Here is a 27320-nt window from a genome sequence, read left to right on the forward strand (position 1 = left end):
GTTCCTTAGGTTTTAGGACTGAGATAACCATGTTTTTGCTGGCTGTCAGCTGAGAACTGATCCGGGCTCTAGAGGATGCCTCATTTCTTGGCTTGTGAACCTTTTCCTCCGTCTTTGAAGCCAGTACAGGAAGGTTGAGTTGCACTCATTCTTCAATTATCTCCTGCTTTCTTTCCCATAACATTTGACTATTCTTTTGCTTCCACGTTTAAGAGCCTACGCGTTTGGATTGGCCTATCTGAGTAATTGAGGTTGATCTCTGTTATAGGTTTATAATCTTAATTAACCTAGAGCTTTGAAGGTATTGCTCCTGGGACTATATCTTGGTTCTACCATTCACCTGTTAGTTTTGAGACCTTGGCAAAGTTACCTAATTTTTTTCGTTTCTTATTTTATCATTTTAAAATGGCAATAATAATAGTATTTACTTATGAATTGTTGTGACTGGTACATAAAACAATGTGAGAAGGTGCTTAGCACAGTGCATAGTATATCATAAACTTGGTAAGGATTTTGGAAAGACACATTCTAAGACAGTATGAAACAAATGACCATCTCATTAATTTTATATTGCTTATATGTGAAATGATGTTTTTGATATATTGAGTTAAATAAGACATATCATTACAATTAATGTTAACATGTTCCTCTTGTTTACTGTGGCTTACATTATATTTTTATTAGATAGTACTTCTTTAAAGAATCAAAAGAGATATACTTAAGCATATTTAAGTCTCTGAGACATCCTGCAATAAAGAAAACTGTTTAATATGAAAAAGGAATTATTTGATAAAGTGTTTTGATCATAGGACAGCTACTTAATTCTAAGGATTTAAGGGTTCTGAGGATTAACTTTTGGAAAATTATGGTCTAAAAATATTTAATTAAACCTAGGGTTCCTTTTGCTGGCTCTAATTAGATTGAATACTATGTGATCGTTTTGTTCTCTTAAAACTCTGAACATATCCACCTCTGGTTTTTATTGCTAAGTAACAATTTGGTTGAGGGTAATATTCTTATTTCATATTTTCCTACCTTTTGAGAGACTAAATTCTATGGCGTGCAAATTGTGTATTTATTATGGGGTCTACTTCCAGTTAATTGAGTCATCCAACTCATATCCAGAAAGCTGTCCTCTTCCTCAACGCTTTAGCGTTGCTTGATCTCCACTGCCGTTTTCTTTTTTTCTTAATTAAAGTTTATTGGAGTGACAATTGTTAGGAAAGTTACACAGATTTTAGGTGTACAACTCTGTAATACATCATCTATATTACACATTGTGTGGCGGTTCCTCAAAAAATTAAGAATAGAATTACCATATGACCCAGCAATCCCTCTCCTGGGTATATACCCAAAAAACATTTATCCATAAAGATATATGTGCTCCAATGTTAATTCAACCTTTATTTATGGTGACCAAGACATGGAAACAACCAAAGTGTCCTTCAACAGATGATTGGATAAAGATGTGGTATATATAATGGAATACTATTCTGCCATAAGAAAAGATGAAATAGTGCCATTTGCAACAACATGGATGAATCTTGAGATCCACTGCCTTTTTCTGAGGGCAAGCCTCACTCTTCTCTTTCCAGACTACCACAATATCCCACTAACTGGCCTCTCACTGCCACTTCTTCCTCTTTCCAAAGCATCTACCATTCCAGAGTAATCTTTTAAAATAAAAAAATAAAAAGTCAGATTGCTTTTCTGTTTAAAATTCTCTTATGGCTTTCCATTGCATTTGGCGGGGGGGGGGGGGATCTGAAATCTTTATTATGGCCTGCATGTTCATCAGATTATTTCTCTTTCTTAAGTGATCCCAGAAACTCTGGCTGGCTTTTCTCAGTTACTCTAAATTCTGTTCATTTCCAGGGCTTCTTTCCACTCTGCTTTGAAAGATCTTTACCAAACTGTCTTGCAGTTTTCAGGCCTTCCGTCTTGATCAGATTGGCAAATTTCCAGACAAATATATTCTTCCTCCTCTTGGTGAGACACGCTTCATCCTTAGCCAAGAGTTCGTCAGTGTGTAATCTTAAACCACAGTCTAGGAAACTGCATCCTATCTCACCACCATCTCAGTAAACAGACCTTAACTTCTCCAATCTTCCTTTTTCTTCCAAAGTCTCATCTGAGGTCTTTTTCTAATTTCTTACCTAAGACTTCATAGATATCAGTTACTTTCTGTGACCCTTGAAGAAATAGTATTAACCCTCATATAAATCAGTAAGTGTAAGCAGTGGTTGGTTGGATTTTTGTCATGTTAGACTTTTGTCTATTTTAATGTGCCCTGGTGAAGAGAATCAAGTTCTTTTCTCTCAAGCCTCAGAAAACCGAGATTTAGGTCTGTGTGCAGAATGATCCAGGGAAAATGCTAGCAGCTACGTACAAGAAAGAGATTGTACTTGTCACAAACGAGGCATTTCTCTGAACTTTTACCTTGGATTTACAATATTTCTAAAGAGTTATTATAAAACTGCAGTGTTCATTACATGAACAATTTAGAGATGATGCCGAAAGAATGATTGTAACTTTGAGAATGTTTTGGTGGAAATTAATTGACTGAGATTAGTTTCAAGTACTAGGGAAGCATGATAAGCATTAAAGGAACTTTTCAAAGGGGATAAAGAAAAATCATTCTAAAAATATTTCACCCCCACAAAAAAGGAGAAATTTACTTGTTATGTTAAGATTTCTATTTTGTGTAATGTGTCCTTATCAGTTTTGTTAGGAAATGTACATTGTGAAATTATATACATTACAAATCATCTCTGGGAAGGGGGATTTAAACTGATAAGTGGAGTTCAATTATTCATTCCAGAATCCTTTCCTTTGGAAATAGTGTTAGATTAGGTCTGTATCAGGTATATTTTTTACATGGTTGGCTTCATAGTCTCTCTCCCTCCCATATATTGTTTGTCTGGAATCTACACTAAAGATAAGGCAGAGTGAAACCCTGACTTATTGGCAACCAATCAGAAGAACTTTATGTAGAAAACTCTCTTCAAGGAGGTACAGGCAGCATAAACAAAACTGTGGAAACAGTGGAAGCAAAGGGAGAAAAATATGGTTGAAATGGCTAGGGCAATTAGAATTTACTGTCTAAAGACTATCGTATTTCCTTTTCTACATGAAAACTTAGCTTTCTTTTAAAGGAAACAACTAACTAAATATTTACCAGAATTGCTCACCCTTTAAAAAATGTGGCAGATTTTGGTTATTTATTTATTTATTTTTCAGTTATCTTCTGTTTGGTAAATATCCAGGGAATTGGATAAATAACTTGTACTTACTTTGCTTTAAAATGATTCAGTTTTTCTATTAGAACCTAAACTTTAAAAAACAGTCTGGTAAACCAAAATATTTTAGTAGATAAGGAATATCCCAGAAGTAGATCTATAAATTGATATATTATTTCTGATCATTATAATTAATAACTAGCTGTTGTTAAAGATATACATTCCTAACACCTTCGTATAGCTAGAGATAAAGGAGTCAGTGTTTTCTAGCAATGTAATTAGTTTGAAACTTAACCTTTAGACTATTAATTTTCATTTTTTTTCCCCAAGCTTTAGGAGAATAACTCTATTTCAACCCTCTATTTTTCAATATCAGAACCAGCAAAACCCGAGAAACTTAAAGCGTTCAATATTTCCGCACATTCCTTTTCTCTGCACTGGAGTCTGCCCTCTGGCCATGTGGAAGGGTTTCATGTGGATCTGGTTCCTGACAGTGGCTTTGTTTCTATCAAAGATCTTGGCGGTGGAGAGTATCAGGTATAGTTTTTCATTATCATATTTGCCGAGCCAACTTGTATTTATATTTGGCCCTCATAGGAAAGTTCTTTATGAAACTCTTCCGCTATGCAAACTTACTTTTTTGGGCATTTTTAAAAGCATAAGATGAACACCAAAACACTGGTACTGAGTTCACAAGTGTAAGTTTCAGCATCGGTGGACTGTTACCTTGGCAACATCTATGCTTTTTTTTTTTTAAAGTCTACCCTGAACCTACAGCCAGCCATCCAAGGGTTCATGAATAGTTTAACAAAGAAAGGGCAGAGCTATTGAGTAATCCAGGCTCATTAATTGTGTACGTGCCAGGAGGATCTGTCTTTAAATCATTAATGTGGGCAACATTTCTCTCTAGAGCCATCAATGTGATTCCACTGCCTGAAAAATGTAATATGATGGATTTTCTTATCATTTTTCTTTTAGTTTTTATTGGAACTTCAGAGACACAGGTATTTCCAAAAAAACTCTTAAAAGCCAGGGCGAAGCAATGAACTATAGATTTCTTAAGATTCTGAAATAGTTGTTTCTTCTGACAATGAACTAGCATAACCAGAAATACTGATTTAGTCTTTGATAATGCAGTATGTGTTGTAAGTGTTAGTTATGTTATTTGGTAAAGTTCTGTGATAGAAGAAATTGCTATTTTCCAATAATATTTTAAACAGTGCAGATAGTAAAGTAACTTTTTTCATTGTGATAGATTTGTTATTTTAGCTTTCTTGCTTTCCAGAAAGAGTTTTAATGCAAATGTTTGTTTTTGGTGTTCTAGGTTGATGTTTCCAATGCTATTCCTGGCACTAGGTACGACGTAACCATCGCTTCCATTTCTGCTACAACATACAGCTCACCTGTTAGTAGGATAGTGACAACGAATGTAACGAGTGAGTACATGTTTTCAATTACCTTTTTAATGAAGCCAGTATAATATTTGGAGCCAATATAATTTTATTGATTGGAAATACTTATATTAGCCATATGTGCATTATATGCATGAAAATAGTTTAGTAATTAAAGCAGAACGGAAACTTAAGAAGGTGATCTGTTTAGAACCTGCCTTTTACTGGTTCTTTAGCTTCCTTTACTTTCAAAGAGTAAAGATAATTACTCTATACTTGTTTGTGAAATGGACCAGAGACTGTTAATTGTGATATTTAAATACTACAGAGCCATGAAAATAAACTCACCGCACTTGCTCAGGAAGAATTATTGAGTTTTTAAGGCTGTTTCTTGTTTTCTTAGTTTTTGTGTGTAAGCCTGGCACAAGTAAGTTTCTTTTGAAAATGATCTGGCATCAAAAGTATATTTGGCATGTGGTATTTAGTAGCATTCCATTTTGTACATTCTTATAAAAGAATGGTTTTGGTATTCCCCACAGCCTTTAATCTTTTTATTTTTCTTATGGTAGCAAAGTTCTAGGGAGGATAAACTCACATTTAAGAGACCATTAGTCTTTGGGAACTTCTGTAAATACATTTCCCACCTATGATTGTGCAAATACATTTCTTTTCAAAAATAGAACCAGGACCTCCAGTCTTCCTAGCAGGAGAAAGAGTTGGATCTGCTGGGATTCTTCTGTCTTGGAATACACCACCTAATCCAAATGGAAGGATTATCTCTTACGTTGTGAAATATAAGGAAGTTTGTCCATGGATGCAAGCAGTATATACACAAGTTAGAGCAAAGCCAGACAGTCTGGAAGTTCTTCTTACTAATCTTAATCCTGGAACAACGTATGAAATCAAGGTAATTGTTTCATTAATAATCACTTAGTATTAAAATATTTCATCCATTTTAAAAGTATAGGAGTTTTTCCCACCTGGTCAAGTCCTTACAGCTGCACACATCAAATGACTGAAGAATTATCATTGAATCATGGCCTCAGTGTCCATCTGGGCTTTTAAAATGAACAAATGTAATCCCTTTTTATTTTTATGTGCATTTATTTACTTTATCTATTTGAAAAAATTACCTTAGTGACTTTTTCAATGAATAAATCAAGTTTAAATGAAATAATTTGGGCTCTGTAAATGAAAATAAATACTTTTTTATTAAACATAAAGTTAGCTTTGTTATTTTTCTCTTAATCCTGTTATATTTGTATGTCTGTTACCGAAATATTGGATGATAGGAAGGAAATTTCTAATGAGCCAATTTCTGAAAGAACAATGAATTCAATTCAGTTCCACTCAACAAATATTTCCTGAATATTTACTATGTCTTTGTGTTTATAGAAATATTTCGTCCTTTACAATGTTAAATATGCAAAATTTAATGTCTTCTTTAAAAATTAAATGCGGAAGAACCTTAAAGAATGATCCCAAATTAGTTAGGCCATATGAAAATGCTTACAGTTAAGAAAGATCTGTGATATTTCTAGTGGATAGTGAAGAATACAGATATCTTCTCTCTCCTCTCTGCTTTCCATACAACATCAGTATGTTCTTTGAGCATTATAGGTGACTGATTATAGAGAACAAAATCTGTAAGAGCTGTATAAATATGTGATCATACATAACTGAGATGACAGTTCTAGATGGTAAGAAATGACAGGAGAGAGATTTTGCCTGGAGGGTTTTTGGTATTGGAAGCATGGCTATTTGCGGAATCAAAGAACACAGTGAGAACTAGAGAACATATACCAATAATAGTAGGGATCCCCCAAATGGAAAAGTAAAAATCAAACTTTTACTGATGCAAAGGTCAAAGTCAAAGATTATTGATGGCTATTTCATTTCAAAAGCATAGATTAAAGAGTAAGAAAACTTTTTCTAACTGACATCTGAGAATGACATACTACAGATATTTTCTGTATCAGCAAGCACATATTCGGACTAATTTATATGTGAAAATACACTACTGAAGGTAATAAAGATAAAATTTTAATGTGATATAAGAGGCAATTGCTGACAGAAAGGTGATTTAGCCAATCTAGTTATGCTTAGATCTATTTTTATGGACTTTAAATTTTTATTCCTTTGAATTCTCTTATTTCAGACTATTGAGAAGCCCTTATTCTTCTTTTCATCCCATACTTTATAAATCATTGTTGTGACCTATACACTGTTCAAACAAATGTTAGCCATTACAGAATTCCAAAGGGTGTTTGGCATGGTACATTTGATATCTTGAAATGTAGGTATCAAATCTACATGATCATGGGAAAATCCGGTTAAGTGCATTACATGTGTTATTTCATTTAGTCCTCAGAGCAATCCTATGACATAGATACATTATTATTCCCATTTTAAAGAAGAGGAACATGGGACTTAGAACAGTTAAATAAATTGGCTAGAGCTGCTCACCTGGGAATTGGGAGAGCTGCAATTTAAACCAAGGTTGTCTGACTCTAGGTATGGCATTTGGAAGACCGTAAGAGTCTTGATCTCACTTAGGACATTTTTCTCTGCCTGTACTAGTCTGTTTGGCTAGACTATCCAAGTTTAAAAGACTTTTCCCATCTTTTAAATTCTAGAGTACTTAAATGATTCATTAGACTTACTTATTTTTAAAGTTGTTTTTCTGAGTATTTCTTTGTCTGATTAGAGTGTAACCTCTAAAGCCAGATTCCATCTATATGGTCTCATATTTATTACACAAATCATTTTAGTACCTTGCATGGAGTGACTACAGTGGAAAGAGGCTGAGCTTTAAAAATAAGCACAACCTCAACTGACTTCTGGTTCTGTCACTTATTCCTGTATAACTTTGGTCAAGTTACTTGACCTCTCTCAACCGGGTTTTTCATCTATAAAATGTTCACAACAATTCTTCATGTTTTGATTATGTGGCTAAAATGAGATGTATAAAATCCCTAGGAGATTTCCTGGTGCATAGAAGTTGCCCATAAGTAGTAATCATTATTATTACTATTAGTAGACTATAAAATTTGACTATTAATTTTTCCATTAGTAATCTGAGAAATCTGTTGACTCAAACTATGCTGCAAATACACCCTTGGGGAAATAGAAATATGGGATAGCTCTCTACCAGCCTTACACTTTGAGAGTATTGGAGGAATTAGATGGACTAGTGTCTTTATCATTTATCAAATAGTAAGACAAGTCAAAGTTTTCTTATTTCAGATTCTGTTTCATTAGAGAGTAAAAAGCTTGAATATAACCGTTTTGATCTACTCTAGGTTGCTGCTGAAAACAGTGCTGGCGTTGGAGTGTTTAGTGACCCATTTCTCTTCCAAACTGCAGAAAGCGGTAATTTTCCTAAATCATTTATTCTAAGTTAACTTAGTTATGAGTTTTTGTCATTTAAAACAAATAAGAATGTATACAAAATATGGTGCTAAAATGCAGAAAAATTTCAACAGCATGGCCATTCAATTATTTTTTGGGTAGTTAATTTACCCATTAAAACATATATTTCTATTTCTCATTATAAAAACAGTATTATCTTAGAAAACATTGAAAAAAAATGAAAATGAAAAACAAGCATGCAATGAATTATCCATTGCCTCGTTATATTAAAAAACCTTGTTATGACTTTGGTGCATTTCTTCTGGCTGTTTTTTTCCCCTCTTGAATATATGTCTATATGACTATATATTAATTAAAGTAGGCTTGTGCCATTTATGCATATTTATTTCCTGTTAACATTAAACCATAAGAATTTTTATGACATTAAATTTTTGCAAATAGGGGTTTTAATGGTTATCATATTAATTATCCATAACATGCAGTCATTACCAAACCAATTTAAAGACACCTCCATTGTTCCAGTGGTGGAGAGAAAAAATCTTAATGTCGCCCTGTACTCCTCTCTCTCACAGTACACTCTGATATATCAGCAAATCCAGACGGAGCTGTATCAAAATACATCCTGAATCTCACCTTATTGCCAGTCACTCTAATCCATTATTGTTTCTTGCCTGAACAATTGAAAGTCTCCTTGTTTTTCTTGTTTCCAACTTATGTGCCTACAGTTTACTCTTTCCATAAGGGCACATTGTCTTTTGAAACATAAGCCAGACTCTTGTGACTTCTCTCTTCCTAACATGGCTCGTATGTCATTCAGAATAAGACCCTCAGTCACCCCCATGGCCTTCAGTGCTCTGTCAGCTCTTTCCCCTCTCTTTCTTCATCTCTTAGATCACTCTCCCTTCCTCTATCTACTCCAGTCACACTGATCTTCTTTTTGAGCTTTATATATTTCATACTTCTGCTAAACTGACATAATTTGTAGAGATATTAACTCTCTTGGCAAATTGTGATTGAGAGACACTAGAGAAACTATAGGATATAGTGCAAATAATCCTGGAACAATGTGTCTTACAGTTTCTCATTTGCTGTGTGTTCTTGGGCAAATCGCATAATTACATAATCCTTCTTACCCTATCCTTCTTTCTTTTCTTTCTTTTTTAGGTAAATGTAAAGAGGTAAAAATATAATGTAAATCTAAATTTAGTTAGATTGGTGATTTCCAATTTCCCCCCCAAATACCCCTTTTTAACTTTTGCTGCATAAAACCTAAATTTAAGGAAGATTTCTCTGGGAAAAACAAACAAACAAAGAAAAACACCTGCATTTATTATTGTCGAATAAGAAGTCATTTCTTTCCCCATGAATAAAAATACTCTTAGGAAGAGTGTACATGTTAACCAGTTATACCATGCTGAGCTAATGTTCCATCCACAAGCACAAAAACTCAAATTTTTTAACCTCCCATGCAGCATTATTTTATGTAAACAAAGAATTTATTTTGGCTTTACAATATTAGAAATATCTCTTGCATCTTCATTCCCAACTTGATAGATCCTTAGAAATGCGGGAAAATACTTTTAGAAGTCTCTGTATTGGATTTGTACAGGTTTTTTTTTTTCCTGGCTCAATAAATGTATGCTTTGTAGGGAGTACACTTTGAGAAGTTGTAGTACTTTCACATACTTGTATATTTATGCATATAAATATGTCTAGATATGTCCTCAAAGTGTTGGAAAATACTTATCTGAAAGATAAAATGACTTTTTAAACAGAACTTTTGGTACTTCAGCACTGAGTCTTTACTTGGATCAAGATGGATAAATTCACTGTATAAAAATCAAGAAGCAAAGGGATTTTGACACATAGAAGTCCAAAAGTAAAAACTAGAATACTTAAAATAGGAAAACACATGCCAACTACAGAAAAGAGCCAGAATTTTTCTTCAGACACCATGAAGTCCCAAAAGGAAAACACACATTTTACTGACACAAAAATAATTTAATGCAAGTTAATAAAAATTTTAACAGATGTAATTAATTTCACTAAATGTTATTCAAGAGATGTAATGTTAAACCTATTAATGTATTTGGTCTACTTTTCTTAATATTTCAAAAATCATGCTTTGGAATTTAATAAAATGTTGGTTACCTTTTAAATTTTTCTACACATGAGTAGTCCCCTATGACTATTGTTAAAGCCCATTTGGAAATGTGTCAACTTATCTGAAATTTGTTTTATATATATATATATATATATATATATATATATATATATATATATCAGGAATACTTGTAAAAATTTGTATAGTTTACACAAATACATTTAAAGGGATGATTAAGATTTATGAAGAGAATAAAATGGTGGTTACCAGGGGATAAGAGGGTGTGAGAATAAGATTGATGTTGTTAAGGGTACAAACTTGCAGCGGGTAGTAAATAAGCCATGGAGATCTGGATAATGGATACAGACAACAATATGGTACTATATGTAATGTGATACAGGTGCTAAATATTGCTGCAACAGCAATAACACAGTATATAAATGTATCAAATTAACATACTGTACAACTTCAGTTTACTCAGTGTCTATGCCAAATATATTCAATTAAAAAATTCATGATAAAATTTATAATTTTAATAAATCCATGGAATGATATGTTTAACAACCTTTTTCCTTTTGCTTTATTATATTTTATCTAGCCAAAAGAAATTTAAGTGTTGAATCTTTAGTATCAGACAGTTATATTGTCATTATTCTTCTTAAGCTTTAATTAATTCCATTGATCAGTTTCCCTTGGAGAAAAAAAAATTCCCGTCCATTATTTTATCTATTATTAATGATTAATCAGCCCCAAATAATTTTATTTTTTTCCCCATTAAAATGCAGCTGTCTAAGTTTCTTAGTTTCTACTGCTTAAGTCAGGTCATTCATATGCAGCCCTCTCTCCCAGGACCTAACTTTCTTATAATATATATGGCTTTCATTTGGAAATCATATTTTGGCATTCTTCTCTACAATGTACACCTAAACTCCATTATTTGTTAATACTAGGCACCTCTGCTATCACTTATAATACTTTACCCCAAACATTTTGTTTTGTTTTGATTTCTTTTAATAATGACTTGTCATGTTTGTTCAATATTCTAAAGGATCTTGATTATTTACTCTACTTTGTCAGTTTTGCATAGTTTACCTGGAAATTAATGGATATAATTTTCTTTCATTCTAGCCTCATGTTTCTCACATCCCAATTAAGGTAACACACAGATAATTATTGCAGATTATTAATAATTGATAACAAAGTATCATGAATTCTGATGGAAGTTAATTTTGAGGGTACATGAAACTCAAAATATAATAACCACAACCAATTGAATGGTATCCACTTTAAGTTAGACACTAGAAATTTAGATATATTACAGAAATATGCTTTTTTTATACAAATGGTTGGGCAATTGTTTCAATTTCCCATTTCTTCATTATCTAAGGAATCTACATAATTCCAAAATATTTTAGGAAGAGATTCATTTTTTAAATTTTTTGTATATTCACAAACAAGTATTATTTAATTTTTTTCAGACATATTTGGAAAAGATCATCAATGCCTGTGTTGACAAGTAAAGCTTATTTGACTTTTAAACTCAATTCTATGGACCTAATTTCTAGTTATTTATTTTAGGCAAAAGTAAATTAAATATGTTTCGAAAAGTGTCACCAAGTAGATTTTTTCCAATGTATTGTATATGTTTAATTTCATATAACATGAGAAATGTAATATCCCAAAATTATGTAAGTGGCATTCCAAGTTTTATAACAGTTTTTTCCCTCCCTTTCAATCTCTCTCACTTCTCTAGCTCCAGGAAAGGTGGTGAATCTCACGGTTGAGGCGTTTAACTATTCAGCAGTAAACCTGATTTGGTATTTACCTCGGCAACCAAATGGCAAAATTACCAGCTTCAAGATTAGTGTCAAACATGCCAGAAGTGGGATAGTAGTGAAGGATGTCTCAATCAGAGTAGAGGACATTTTGACCGGGAAATTGCCAGAATGTAATGTAAGTACCATGGAACACTTTCTATGCCTCCAAATTTTTAAGTAAAAATTTATATCTTGCAGTTTCTGGCATCTGGATACTATATATTTTACCAAAGTATAGCTATTTGATTATAGTACTAGGTTATATTATCACGTTATATACAACTGGCTATATTCAAGGTAGAATAAGAAAAGGGTTTGAGAATTCAAAAGTAAGACATTAAAATCATTTAGGGAGCTCTAGAAACATTTCATGGCAGAAGTAGCATTTGTGATAGACGGAGATTGTGTGAGGGGACATTTGGGGTGAAGAATACTTTGTAAAGCCCTGATGTAGGAAAGTGGAGGCTATAACTGGAAAATATATGTAGTAGGAGGGGAGGGAATGGGAATAGTCAAGGTGAAGTTTGTGGAAATAAATTGTTTCTGTTGTGCATATGTTTGGTGAATAATTTATTATAACTCTCATAATTAATGGGAAATCCCTAGAAGTAGTACCGTAATTATACTTTTCCAAAGATAACTTTGGTGATCTTTGGGATAATATTGATGAAGAAACAGTCCAACAAAATTACTTTTGTTTTAAATACTTCAAGTCTCAAAATCTTCTTTTTAAAATTAGGATATGTTTCTCATATATACATACATACGCAAACATACACAACACATGCTATTGGCTTTATCTTTTGAGTGCTTAAGGGGGGAAAAATGACAATAACAGTAGAAAAGCGACCTGTGCTTGAAATTTCACAAACTGGAAAATATTTAATCTCTTTGGCTCTTGCACTTTTAACATTTTTAAAATATTCACTAATTATTTTGCTTTAGTTGTACCGTTATTGTAAATCACTTGAAATCCTATTCATCAGAAAGATTATGGTGTAAAGAATGATATATATATATATATATATATATATATGTATATATATATACACACACACACATATATATATATACACTCTGCTCTAAAACTGTAGACATGAAAGAGTATAATTCTAGCAAATTTGTCCATAACTTCAATGGGTTACTTAATCTGTTAAAATCTTAACCAGTCATACACATAGAAACACATTTAAGAATAATATTTATAACATAAAGGAAAAAGAAATGAATTACACTTCTTATGTTCACCAAGATGTAACACATTTTTTTTCTGTTGCTATTTATTTTGTTCCCTAGGAGAATAGTGAATCTTTTTTATGGAGTACTACCAGCCCTTCTCCAACGCTTAGTAGAGTTACACCTCCATCACGTACCACATATTCATCGAGCATGTTGGCACGGAGTAAGATAAGCTCTGTGTGGAAGGAGCCTATCAGTTTTGTAGTGACACATTTGAGACCCTATACGACATATCTTTTTGAAGTTTCCGCTGTTACAACTGAAGCAGGTTATATTGATAGTACAATTGTCAGAACACCAGAATCAGGTATGATTTCTTGTTTTGGGGGTATGGGGGGAAAAAAAGAGTTAACTTACTTATAGAATAATCTCTCATGCTTTTCATATAGATCTTTTTGTTAAAACATTCCTTCCTTTTCAATAACCGTTTTCCCTCTACTAACAGATAATAGGCATCTCATCTAGAGCATCTTCAATTTCAGTTTTCTTTTGTAATACTATCATAAGCATCTAAAATGAGAAAGATTTGAAAATAAAGGATTCTTGAGCTAATAACCATGATTCTAAGATCAGCTTTTATTATTCTGTGATCTCAGCAATTTTTCATGATCATCTGTGGCCTTCTACGTCTTCTGTAATCATCTATACCCTTCTCTTACTGATGTTGCTGTTACCAAATGTGAGGGTATCACCTGAAGTAGCAGAAATATCACGTGATTAACATTTCAGTATCAGATAAAATATACACCTATTTGTATCCTCTTTACCCTGCAGTGTCCTCATGGAGGAAATGGAGACTGTAATAGTACATTCCTCATGGTGGGGTATTAGGATGAAATGAGTATAATTAGATGTTATTACTACTAAAGTCAAAAAGTACATAATTATGTACAAAGAGTATATAATTACGGTGTTATGGATTTGTACATATGTAAATTTATGTAGATGCTGACATAATACTGTACTAAATATATAGTATCAGACATTCAGTTGTTATCGGTAACAGTTGAGATTACTGGAAACTTTCATTGATAGGGTAATTTCATTGAAGCACAGCATTTTTCTTTTTCTAATGATATAGCTGTCAGCTTTTATCATCTCATTATACGTAAGTTTGAAGTTTTTCCTCGATTTAAAAAACAATCTTTGAATCATAACATTTCCTTCTTCCCTACTCCTTACTTCTTCTTATTCAATAAAAAGGAAATAATTTCATGCGGGTCACACAGAGTAAAATTTAGTGGACAAGAAATTTGTTTTGAAAAACATATTCGGAATATTTCACTTCAATTCAAAGAAAGGGTAGAATGAAGAAACATATCTATGAAATAATAGACTATTTTAAAATGTCATTATTACTTTTTTATGTTACCAATGTTACAGTAGAATCTTCTAATGGTAGGTTATGAATTTTCTTGTAGAACCAAATACAGGTAGTGATACCAAAAGTAAAGATCATTGCCAGTAGATTCCGAAGGCTGAGTTATCTCCTTAACCCTTTTACCTGTTTCCACCAGAGGGAGAGTGTTTATTGAGCCAGATATCCAGGCCTTCTTGAATGCAATATATGTGTACACATAAATGTTTCAGGACAATGTAACCGTACACCAAACAATATAGGAATGAAACTTGCACTGGGCAGTCATATGCAGCATTAAATAAAATGAACAATTGTTGCAAATAAGAAGTTCATCTGATAGTACAGCATGTTTTACTCAAATTCTTCAATTTACTCGATTTTTCCTTTTTTAAGTTAAAAAAACCCTTTGCCATTTTATTTTCTTTCTGACTTTATGTTTTATCACATATATTTTATAATAATAAAGTACTTTTTAATTGTAAATATATGCCTATATTTATTCTTTTTTTTCTCCCTATAATCATTTTAGTGCCTGAAGGACCACCGCAAAACTGTATAACAGGCAACATTACAGGAAAGTCTTTTTCAATTTCATGTGAACCACCAACTATAGTAACAGGGAAATTTAGTTATAGAGTGGAATTATATGGACCATCAGGTAAGTCTTAATTGGTTTTGTGTCTGCCTTTTGGAGTAAGAATTATATAAAATATGTTATAAGTAGCAATTTTTTAAAAGTATGAAACTTTTTTAAAGGCCCTATAGTTTAAGCAAATAATTGAAAATTAATAAGGAAGTTGAGGCTTTTTAAGTTTTTGTTTAAAACCGTAAACAAGTGTAAGGATGGCAGAACACTATCCATGTTCCATATTTGATGAGGAAAAGCTAAAAGAATGAGAGATGAGAAGTATTAGAGGAGGTGTATATCTTCAAATATTTGAACAAGAGGACCTTGGCTTATTCTGATTACAAATATGGACTTAGGTTACGTTAAATCAGATTTCTGCTTAGGAAAAGGAAACTACTTCGAATAATTAGAGTGCTCTAAAAATAATATGGGCAACTTTATGAATTGTCAAGTTCTTCATCTTTGTGAACAAACAGGAGTTGGGCACTTATCAGAGATATTTTGAGGGGTTCAAATACTATATTATTGGAAGTTAATTAAGTAAAATCTAAAATTCTTTCCTAATATGAGATCTTACAGTTCTGTGAAAGAGCCTAAATTCAACTAGTAATGAAATAACATAAACTCACATATTATCATTTATTTGGAAGAATGAAAAAGTAGAGTTCCTAATTATTTATTTTGAAACTTATATGACTCTATCATGAATCATAGAGTAATCTTTATTTTTTTATCCCTAAGTACCTTATACTCTTAAAATTCTGAAATATTTGCAGTTCCTAAAAAAAAATGGTAGTCCTTCCCCCTCTCCCAGTTTCCTCCCCTCCCCCATACACAGAGACAAACAACACAAAACACACCTTTTCCACCTGGTATTATTTTCCAAAATGTTGACAAGGTGCTCTTTCATCTGTAAGGCTGGTAAAACAAGTAAGATGCATTTGGTAACCATTACATCTAACAACATGAAAGTCATTAGTGATATCAACAGGAGCAGTTATGATGGAGTATGGGGGTAAATTACTAATTGGAGTGGATTTAAGAGAGACTGAGAGAAGAGCGTTGGAACAGTGGGTAACAGACGACTCTTGAGTTTTACTGCAAAGTGAAGCAATGCAAGGAAGCAGAGTGGGGATAGGGATAAACAGATTTAGCAGGTTTCTTTTCAGAAGGAACAAATGATGCATGCTATTGGATGATGTGAATGAAGAAAAAAGGGAAAATTAATAATATAAGAAAAAGCTTTATCTCATCATAAGGAAAAAAATGTTTGTTACTGTGTATGTTGATGGATGTTACTGAGCCTTCTGTGGTGATCATTTTGCAATATATATATATATATATATATATATATATATATATATATATATATGCACTGAATCATTACATTGTACTCCTGAAACTAATATAATGTTACAGTGTTATAGCTCAATTGTACCTCAATTTAAAAAACAAATAAAATTCTTATAAGAAAAAAAAAAGATTGAAAAAAAAAGAAAGGCAAGACTTACTGGAAAGCTGTCTTTTTGTAGGCAGAATGTGAGATCTTTTGGTCAAATGTAGGGATTGATCTGAGATAAAAACACTGATTGTTCATGCAGAGTAACAGATTGTAGAGTATATGGGTACAGAGGCTGGTAAACAGGTAATTATGTTGATGGGATTCTGTAGCAGATCTTTTCTGATTGATTTAATTTTTTCAATGGACTGAGAAGCAAGACTGTAAAATGGGAGAGATGATGGAACAGACAGATTTTGAAGTCTGAAGAGGGAAGATAAAATGTAAAATAATCATCTAGAAGAGTAGAGTGATTGGAATATGAAAGTTGAGTGAGGTGCCAGGCACCATCAAAGGGTTCATGTAAGACATGGTAATGAATAAAGTGATATTAGTCAGAGAGAGTTTTTGTTTTTCTTCAGCTCCCTTTAACAAGAGAAAGGCAAGACAATTGAAGGCTTATGTAAGACAATGATATAATTGACAGTGACGCTGAGGATGGATAAAGAGTGGAAATCAAGTGGTGAGGAACCAAGCAAAATAAAATGAAATAAAAGAGGTGGTAAGATCAATGGATTGGGTGTCCCAGTGGACTTAAATGATTGTGGTTCAGGGTTCTCAAATAAGTGCACAGGAGATAGGAAAGAGTGGTCAGAGAGAGCTGAATGAAATCGAGATTATGGAGGATTTGCAGTTATTGTTAATACTGACGTCCAAGATATGACCACGAGGGAGTGACTGAGATAGGGTGGAGGGCTAGATTATTTAAGCAGAGCTCAAAGTGGTTTAAGGATTATCTCTAGGAATATTGAAACTACCACATATTAAGATGGTAACATTGAAGAAATAGGTATTGAAGCAGGAGCTAAACCATCCAGAATGAGGGTGAATAACCCTGGGGTTAGAAGATCACTGTGACAAAGAGGTCTCGTGGCTGTCACTGATGACATGAAATTTAAAACTGTGGGTTTTTATGAGGGAGCTAGAATGGTTTATGACAGGGTAATGAGGAGCGAGGAGATCACATGAGTACGCATGAAGGCATAGTCACTTGAGGGTTTCGGGAAAAATAGACCACCGTCATTCGGGGTGGCTGTAATGGAACAGAAGCAGTGTCCTCAGAGCCAGGTTTCAGCTAGAGCAAGAAGGTGAAAGAACTATACAGTAGTAAAGTTGAGGATTTAAGGAATATTGATGATGGACTATTCAAGGAATTTTGCTCTGAAGCTAAACTAGAAACATTTTCTAAATGCATCTTTTATAGAGGATAATGAGAATATTTAGCATTTTAATTGACTAAATTTGAGTATAGAATACTGTCACTGTTTTCATATTGGTAAAATCCAATGTCTTCCTTTTAAATATGTCAAAAAAAATACCACAGTAATTGAACACGACTTTATAATTTAATAAAAGTCATTTTAAATACTGGAAGATTTTCATGTTCTTTCCGCTGTTTTAATTAAATCGACATCAATCACTACTAAGCTAAATGTTTAAAATATATTCACTTTTAAAATTGTAATAACAAGCATTAGTGCATAGGCGAATGCTTTAATTGCTGTCTTTGCTCTATATTTAAATGTGAGATGATTACATGCTCGATGAGAAAATAACCCACAGGTATTTTTTGCTTTTTGCAGGTCGGATTTTGGACAACAGCACAAAAGACCTTAAATTTTCATTCACTCACCTCACGCCATTTACAATGTATGATGTGTATGTTGCAGCTGAAACCAGTGCAGGGATTGGACCCAAATCAAATATTTCAGTATTCACTCCTCCAGAAGGTGAGAACATCTCCATTAGCGTGTTAATGAGATATTTTTGCTTTGCTCATTAATTTTTATTATATTGGTTAAATATTATATTAGAAGCTATTTGGTTTATATTTATTTAATTCATGTTGTTTCCTTATCAGATGACTACCTAATACATTCTGAACATACGTTCCTGAAAACATTAAACCCATAGCATGCTTCATAATAAGAGGGACCAAAGATGAAGGAAGGTTAGGAAGCTACATGGAGTATGAAACCTGTTAGAGAGTCACAGTGCATATTAGCAAAACCTCAAGAAATATTAACATAAACAAACACATTTAACATTGTTTAACTCACATTATTTAATGTAGAATACATAGTTTGTCACAGACTAATGTTCAGAGAAATGTATGTATCCCCAATACCTATTACAAAATATGTTTATTATTAAAAGGGTATTCTAAGCAAGTAAGGAACCGTGGTGAGTGCATAGTACAAATTTACTAGCAAGAACTGAAATTATTAAAGCACATTTTCTCCTAAAGAAACTGTTTATTTGTATATATTAAACATCACAGTTTAAGGCTAACTGTAGTGTTTAAAAAATGTTAACCGAACCATTTCATAACCTATTTTCGTGGCCCACACCAAACTTGGTAAATGTCTTCGTTTCTATTTAGGGATTGTAATTATTGAGAAGAATACAATAATTTTTTTACAGCTACATTAACACTTGAAAAAGTTTCCAGATTTTGTTTGTGTGATGGCAAATGTACAGTAACTTGTAAATTAAATACACGTGTGTACAAGACTGTGCACCTATAAACTAAAGATTGGACATACATTCGTCAGATAAATCCATTCAAGTATTTGACCATTAGAGGGCAGCAGCTATTAGGGAATTTTGTATTTCTCCCCTTTGAAGAACAATTAAACCTTGATAATATTTTTCTGTTGAAAGAACTTAAAAATTATATTTTATATCAATTTCAAATGAAAATCTTAATGTGCACATAGTTTCAATACATGGATTAAGAAAGAGACGTGTACTCACAAGCAAAATGTTCTCCTTTTTTACATATTAAAATTTTTCCGTTGTGTTTCTATTGGAAGAGTCTTAGCTTTGTATGTCTTTTCTGTTAGATCTTAAATTTCTCCCCATCTCTAAAAACTGCTCTGAAACACTTTCAAGAAAGCCAGACAGATTTCTGGATAGCTGTCCATTACAGCGGAGTGACCTAACCCTCATCAGACTGGAGTCCTTGAGTATGGTCACAGTAGCATTTTCTCAACCAACCCAGTTGAGCAACTAATTTCTATTTTTATGTTTTACAATTAAATAAATTCAGAATTTTTGTCTTCCTTCAAGTCGAGCAATTTTGGTGATCCTACACTGAATCCACAATTTAAGATTATTGTTTCATTGTCATCTTTCCTGGCTTACAGCATTTGACAAAATAGAGAAATAGATAATACATTGCTGCATGCATTGCCATATTGTTTATTTTAGATATCATTTAAACATTCATTTCCCTTTCTTTCTGCATTTCTTATTCACAAAAAAATCAGTCAGGTCTTAAGGATATATATTTCAATACAGTTGTGCGTTTTTTACATCAAATTATTTTGAATAGATGACTCTATTTGCCCTGTATATTTTATCCTGAGCTTTATTTTACTATCATCCTGAGCTACTTACATATAGACCATTGGCTCTAAGGAGGGGCAGTTAGCAACAGGTGGGCTCCACTAAGGGCAGGCATGGCATGGGTCTTACATCTGCATGGCAACCTTCCTCTAGGGAGTTCTTGGGGGATAGGTCAGACCCAGGAAAGGCTTCAACGGGCTACTCTGGCAAGTGCAGTGAATGTAACTTTCTACTTCTGACGATGCTAATTAAACCTGGTTTCATTAATTAAAACTTTGTAATATAGGAATCTTTAAACTCTATGAAAATACTCTAATAACTCATTAGGACTATATACTTGCAATGAAAATCGTATCTTAATTTTAGATTATTCTTTCTCATTTATTAATATAACAGGGTTCTTTGCATTCTAATTAAGGTTGCTCTATTTTCTTCCCCATATTTAAAAGTAGGCTATAATCTGTCTAAAAATTCATTAGGATATGCTTTTAAATTAATGTCCTTTAAAACAAGTGGGGTTCTAATAAATCTCCAGATATCACAGAAAAATGTTGAATTGACCTCTTATAGAAAATAATATGTGCTATTACATTATCATGGGGCTGATTTTGTTAGCACTGAGAATGTTATGATCCATAGTGTACTTTGATAATCAAAAAAATCAACATCATCTTGTTATAGCCGTTCTCCTGTATATTTCATAAGATTCATACATACCCTTAATATTTTACTGAGCAGATTTTTACATAGGTGTGAAAAAGAGATGATTTTGGGGGAAAAATCTTAATTTAATAATTTCCAATGTTACAAGAGTCATAGAGTTACCTATTTCAAAATGAGACACTGCAGCGGAATATAACATAGGCAACAGCATTTTATTTGTATGGGGGCTAAAAAAAAAACCTTAAGTAAACTTTGTTGTTTCAATATTCCCTAATAACTTTTCTGTCACTAGTGTCATTATATCTTATAAGGAGGTTAGCATCATTTCTTAAAAGCAAACAAAGTATTGAAATCCATGTTTACTTTCCCATAAATAGACTATAGAAATGAAGCTTTTTGTCTTCAGTGATTTCAACTTGCTACTTTCTGCAAATGGTAGTAAAGTCTTTGTAGGGAAATCACTGAGGGACTGTCAACTTTGTGTTTTTCAGGATTCTCAATGATTTTTATTTTTCAATAGATTTTTTTCAAAATGCACTTCTAATGGAAGTTTCATTTGCTCAATTTTGGCAAAAATTATTTTAATGTATTTTCTTTACCCAAGTGCCATTTGTCTCCATTTTATATTTTCTATTATAATAATTTTTCATTTGAAAACTTAAAATTATTTGAAACACTTTTTACCAATCATATGTCCACTGTTTCTCATTTTTTAGTATAATTTATAGACACGTTGACTTGAGAATGATTTTTTAGGTAGTTCCTGTCGACAACACCTTCAGAAGTGATGCTGAACCATGAATAATTGCCTTGTGTGTTTGATTTTCTTTAGTTAATTTGGTATCAATATTAAAGGAGTTTGATCTAATCCACACTTCTCTGGTTTCCCCATAAGAATGCGTGGTGTAAGAGATCAAGTATCTTTCTAAAGATAAGATACAATGCTGTCTACTCTATTTCCTTTATGCCCTAAGCTTTTTCTTCTTTTATAAGAAAAAAAAAAGAGATAGGTTTACAGTTATTCTTATATAAGTTCAGGGGTGAATTTTTAGGATAATATAGAAACATTCTTTTCTTGAATCATAATTTTAGGCATTAGTGTCATGGGGCAATACTTATTAAGTTATATAAAAAGTGTATCATAAATTAGAAGATAAAAAAACCTTCTGCTAATAGACTTAAGGATGGCTAAGAGACAGTAAAATGTATGTCTTTTTTGGCTGTACTGCATAGTTTTGGGTATCCTACTACATTAATGAGTTACATAAAATGAAACTGACCATTTCACTTATTTTCTAAGCAGGCAGGGTTTAGTTGCCCTATTAATCTGATCAATGTAGTCATTAAATTGGCTACATTAATTGGCTTCTTCAGTTGAGGTTCAACATGAGTTCAAATCAAATAGAAAAATTCCAGAGCTCTTCTCTGATTTATGTTATGCAGTACCGGCTAAGGATTCATCTACATAGCAACCTCAAAATAAAATGGAAAAGAGAGGTGGAATGGGAGCATTGCTATTTAAATGACCAAGTTATTTTCACACTTCAGAACCAATTGGAAAGTTCCTCCACCCTTGAGAAACGTGTATTGGTAAACATGATGATAGAAACACAGGCTCAGGGACAATATATGTTAATGAAATAAAAAATGTACTAGCGGTGGCCTGTGCACAATGCCTTATCTGTTTTATTTCTCCCTCTATTCTAAAGTGCCAAGAACAGTAACCATATGATGAGGGCTCAGTCTGTTGAATGATGAATGAATCAATCAATAATTGTGGGGTCCTAGCCTAGAGCTCTTCCGCCTTCCTTCAAAAGTCAAACTGTTTTCCCTTCAGAGTGGAACTCCTGTGGGGTGATCGATATAAAGAGTTATTCTTCTATATAGAGATATACCAAGGGTTTTAGAAAAGAGGATTCGAAAATTAGCCAGTTACCTGTGGGCTGTTCATGTTGTGTTTGTCTCCCAGTTCTGAGCGCAGGATTTACCCACACTGGAGACTAGAATCCTGACTGCAATAATCAAGTAAGGTGCTCTTTGCCCAGAATGACTTATTCATACATCCAGCCGTTAACCATTCAAAAACATTTAGAACTATTTATGTTCTCACAATATCTAGGGGGCTTTTAAAGTGGTTACTTCATAGAAACAAAGGAGAAACAACTCTTAATCTATTGGATAAAAATGCTGTACAGTTTACTACACGATTAACTGAAGCATAATTATCTTCACCAATTATAAACATTACATATGGGAATTGGGACATTAATTTTCAATTCCTTTCTGTTATCTTAAAAGGCAACAGACTCATTCTGCATTTATGTTATGCCCCTAATGTATCTCTCTTCTAAGTGGAATTTTCTAAACCTATACTAATGTGAAATATATTCGCTTAGAGAAATGAATTTAATGTGTTACCATCCTGACCGTAAGGGACAATATTCTTATGTCATATTTTTCTTTCTTGAACCAATATTTTATAAATTCTCTTGAATCATTTGTTTTTTACAGTAACCTGCATAGTAATAGGAACAATATGACTATACCCATTTTATAGATAAGGAAACTGAGGATGAAGGGATGAATTGTTTATTCATAATCGCATACCGAGCTATAAACAAAAGGTGGCTAAAAGCCTAGGGCATGTTTATTCTTGATCCATTAGTCCTGGGCACTGGGAGGTTTCCTAGATGTTGCTCTTGGTGACTTTATATCTAGAATTTGTTTAAGTCCTTGGTGTTTTATCTTAAACCAGTTGTTAATTTGTCCCTGTTTTTCTTTACTGCAAAGGATAAGGGTACTTAAAATTTGAGATTCACATAATTAATTTGTAAAATCAGCAGATATAAATTAATCAACTCTTCAAACAATCTCATTTAATAAATTAAAAGTTTCCCTAATTAAATTTCATTGCATTCAAAGTCTTCTAGATATTATTTTTGATATGCTATTATAATTTTTATAAAGGCTTCAAGATTTCTACTGGGCATTAATCGTCCATAACAGCTTTCTCTCAGAAGTTATTTTTATTAATGAATTTGTTTCAAACGAATGTTATGACATTTTGATTTGGGGCAATTATTCCATTATCCTAATTCTTGTTTTCTTGTTTGAAAACAATGTGTAGAAATTTAACTTTAAATACCCACATATATAAAGAATCTTATACATGTTTAATTATTAATAAATTAGTAAATTGTTTTAGGTTAATTTCTAATAGAATTTCTTACAGATCTTAAATCATAAGCTAGGAATTCAGGGAATTTTTTTAAAAATCGAAAATGTATTTTAGTATTTTCCCCTCCTTATTTTTATTTTTACTTTTATTTTTAGTTCCAGGTGCAGTATTTGATTTACAACTTGCAGAAGTAGAAGCCACACGAATAAGAATTACTTGGAAGAAACCACGGCAACCAAATGGAATCATTAACCAATATCGAGTCAAAGTGCTAGTTTCAGAGACAGGAGTAATTTTGGAAAATACTCTGCTTATAGGAAAAGATGAGGTATTGCATCTTTATTTTACATCTTAGCAAACCCTTTCTACTTTGTTCTGGCACTGATAACTTGGAAGATTTGCCAGCATTAAAAATAATTTGACAAGGTTTATAATATAATGTGAAGAAATTTGGGCTTTGTTGATAATATAGCTGGATCATATTTCATTTTTAGGACATATATTATAAGTTAAGTGCTATTATTGTTTTTCAGCCTATGAAAAATGTTAATTGAACAATTAAGCAGGACTAAAGTTTCTTCCATACGTGAATATTATTATGGTGATTAAGTTAATGAATTGCTTGGAAACTCCTATTATGATTTAAATACTTCAGCTAAGGTTGTGCTTGCAATTTGGAACAATTGCTAATAAAAAGCACAGTAATTTTAGAAGTTGTTATCAAATGATTAAGTCTGTTTAGTCTTAGGAAGCTAAATTTCTCAGAGCTGCCTTATTAAAAAAAACAAAGTACCTTTTATTAAATCAAATAACCAAATAAAAGGGATAAAGTTCATAGTCATAAAATAAGAGGACAATGTTTTTGATTCTGTTCACACTGGAAGTCTTTTTCCTCTCTGTTTCTGTTAGAAAGTACATGCAACACTGATTTCCCTTCACTGTTTTTAGTTACCTCACCCAGCCTGCTATTCACCTGAAAGGACTGCTAAGCCTCCAGACTTGTCAAATCAGATATTGGCTGCTTCCTGGGCACACAAAGAATAAATGTACTTAGGACCAGTGAGTTCAGCTGGAGGACTAGCTGGGAGGTGCTACCTGATGGTTATTCAGCAATAAGCTTCCACTATTTTGTTCAAAATGACTGCTTCTTCTAATTGTGCTGTTATCTTTTCCACGTATATTGTTCACTCTATTTCTAGTCCAAACCTTCCTCTGTTTATGGTATCTATTTGAAAGTTGACCTTACTATGTGCTCAATGCACTCTCGCCTAGCACTAATTACTCCAACTTGTTCACCATCTCCAGACGAGGGTTACGTTTTAATCCTATGTTGACTCCTTTCTTTTGTGCGAAAGATGTTGAGATATACTTTCTCTAATACCCACACAGAGGGCAAAAGCTTAACTCTTTGCTCCTGCTGAGAGGTCTTAGATACTTAATGTTTTTAGGACTAGGTGACAGGTCTCCCACTTCTGCTAATGACACCATTGAAAGGCCAGATATACCTGTATTTCTCTTGAAGCGAAGAGGTTCTGGAAGGGATTCTTTATGATTCTGCCTCTTTCTATATGCTCCACAATCCCTATGACATGGAAGAGTGAACATGAGCTTTGGAACCACATAGATCTGGGTTTATATCCTAATTTGGTCACTCACTGGGCTGTGGAACAGAGAGGTGAAGAGTACAGACCTCGGAGACCCAATGCTTGGGTTTAAACTTTGGTTTTGCCTTTCTTGGTTATTTAACCTTGGGAAAATTGGTGGGGCTTATCTGAACTTTAGCTTCCTCTTCTTTAAGACAGGGATTATAAGAGTCCCTAAAACAAATTGGTAAAGAGGATTTAATGGATTAATATGTATAAAGAACTTAGAACTGTACCTGGCATGTAGTAAGTGTTGTGATAGATAACTGATCGGTTATGATTATTAATCATGGCATTGGACCATTCACCTTGGTTGGGACTCAGTATTAGTTTCCTTCTCCTCCCTTAATAAAAGGAAACATTGTATTTCTCTCTATGTTTGTGATGGTATCTTTCTTCATTAGATCAGGCCCATTATTGATGTTTCTGCTTTCTCTTGCGACTGGTGTTTGGGCTCTCCTTTCAGGTGGTTGATGTGGGGACACAGATATGGCAGAGGCTCTAAATCAAAATGAACAGGGATCCTCGCCCTGACTCTGCACTGTTCTAGCTCTGTGACCTCAGACAAATCAACTTTTGGAGAGTTGGTGCCCTCATTTTTAAAGTGGGGCATATATATACCCACCTTCCAGGGTACGGGATACATGAGCTAACAGATAAAGCCTCTGGCTTTGTGTATTCATTTTTTATCCTTTTCATTGACCTTGGTACCTTTCTTGGGATAAGGACTTTTTTCTTCCATTCGCTCTTGAAATTTTTATTTTAATTTTATTTGTTTTATTTATTTTTAATCTAGTAAATTTATTGGGGTGACATTAGTTAGTAAAATTATATAGGCTTCAAGTTACATTTCCATAATACATGATGTGTATATTGCATTGTGTTCGCCACCCAGAGTCAGTTCTTCCTTCACCATATATTTGATCCCTTTTTCCCTCTCCTACCTTCCCCCTTCCTCCTTACCCTCTGGTAACCACTAAACTGTTGTCTGTATCTATGATTTTTAAATTTTTTTGTCTTGTTTGCTTGTTACTTTCAGTTTTATATCCCACATATGAGTGAAGTCATATGATTCTCGACTTCTGTGTGATTTATTTTGCTTAGCGTGATAATCTCAAGATCCATCCATGTTGTCACAAATGGAAGTATTTCATCTTTTCTTATGGCCAAGTAATATTCCGTTGTGTATATGTATCACATCTTCTTTATCCAGTCATGTATCCAAAGACACTTTTGTTGTCTATGTCTTGGCCTCTGTGACTAATGCTGCAATGAACATAGGGGTATATATATCTTTACAGATAAATGTTTTCAGATTTTTGGGGTAGATAACCAAATAAGGGATTGCTGGGTGCTGTGGTAATTCTATTCTTAATTTTTGAGGAACCACCATACTATTTTCCATAGTGGCTGTACTAATTTACATTTCTACCAGCAGTGTATGAGGGTTCCTTTTTCTCCATAACCTCTCCAACACTTGTTATTATTTGTCTTGTTGATAATAGCCATGCTAACAGGTATGAGGTTGTATTACATTGTGGTTTTGATTTACATTTCCCTAATAGCTAGTGAAGTTGAGTGTTTTTTCACATATCTGTTGGCTGTTTGTATGTCTTCTTGGGAAAAGTGTCTGTTCAAGGTCCTCTGCCCCTTTTTAAATTGGATTGTTTTTGTTTTTTTTTTTTTTTGTTGTTGTTGTTGTTGAGTTGTATGAGTTTTTATATGTATATATGTATTTTGAATATTTGCCCCTTATTAGAGGTGTTGTTTGAAATAG

General features: G+C 33.0%; 1 protein-coding gene across 3 annotated transcripts in view; it reads left to right on the forward strand.

Annotated features, from left to right (window-relative positions):
- The window catches only part of PTPRQ (protein tyrosine phosphatase receptor type Q), a 241992-nt gene that overhangs the window by 41013 nt on the left and 173659 nt on the right, over window positions 1–27320 (forward strand). Inside the window, exons 19-27 of one of the 3 annotated variants that reach the window (XM_088800966.1) lie at window positions 3616–3776; window positions 4564–4675; window positions 5311–5537; window positions 7933–8002; window positions 11860–12059; window positions 13220–13469; window positions 15052–15180; window positions 18292–18438; window positions 24056–24228. In XM_088800966.1, the coding sequence (XP_088657092.1) occupies window positions 3616–3776; window positions 4564–4675; window positions 5311–5537; window positions 7933–8002; window positions 11860–12059; window positions 13220–13469; window positions 15052–15180; window positions 18292–18438; window positions 24056–24228 (1469 nt within the window). Of the gene's footprint in view, window positions 1–3615; window positions 3777–4126; window positions 4244–4563; window positions 4676–5310; window positions 5538–7932; window positions 8003–11859; window positions 12060–13219; window positions 13470–15051; window positions 15181–18291; window positions 18439–24055; window positions 24229–27320 lie in introns of those variants that run through there. The other 2 variants (XM_074325366.2, XM_074325367.2) reach the window with 2 other exon arrangements.

Source organism: Rhinolophus sinicus, chromosome 1 (genome assembly GCF_057876585.1).
Source record: "Rhinolophus sinicus isolate RSI-liver-muscle chromosome 1, RSI-T2T, whole genome shotgun sequence".
In the NCBI taxonomy this organism is placed as follows: Eukaryota; Metazoa; Chordata; class Mammalia; order Chiroptera; family Rhinolophidae; genus Rhinolophus; species Rhinolophus sinicus.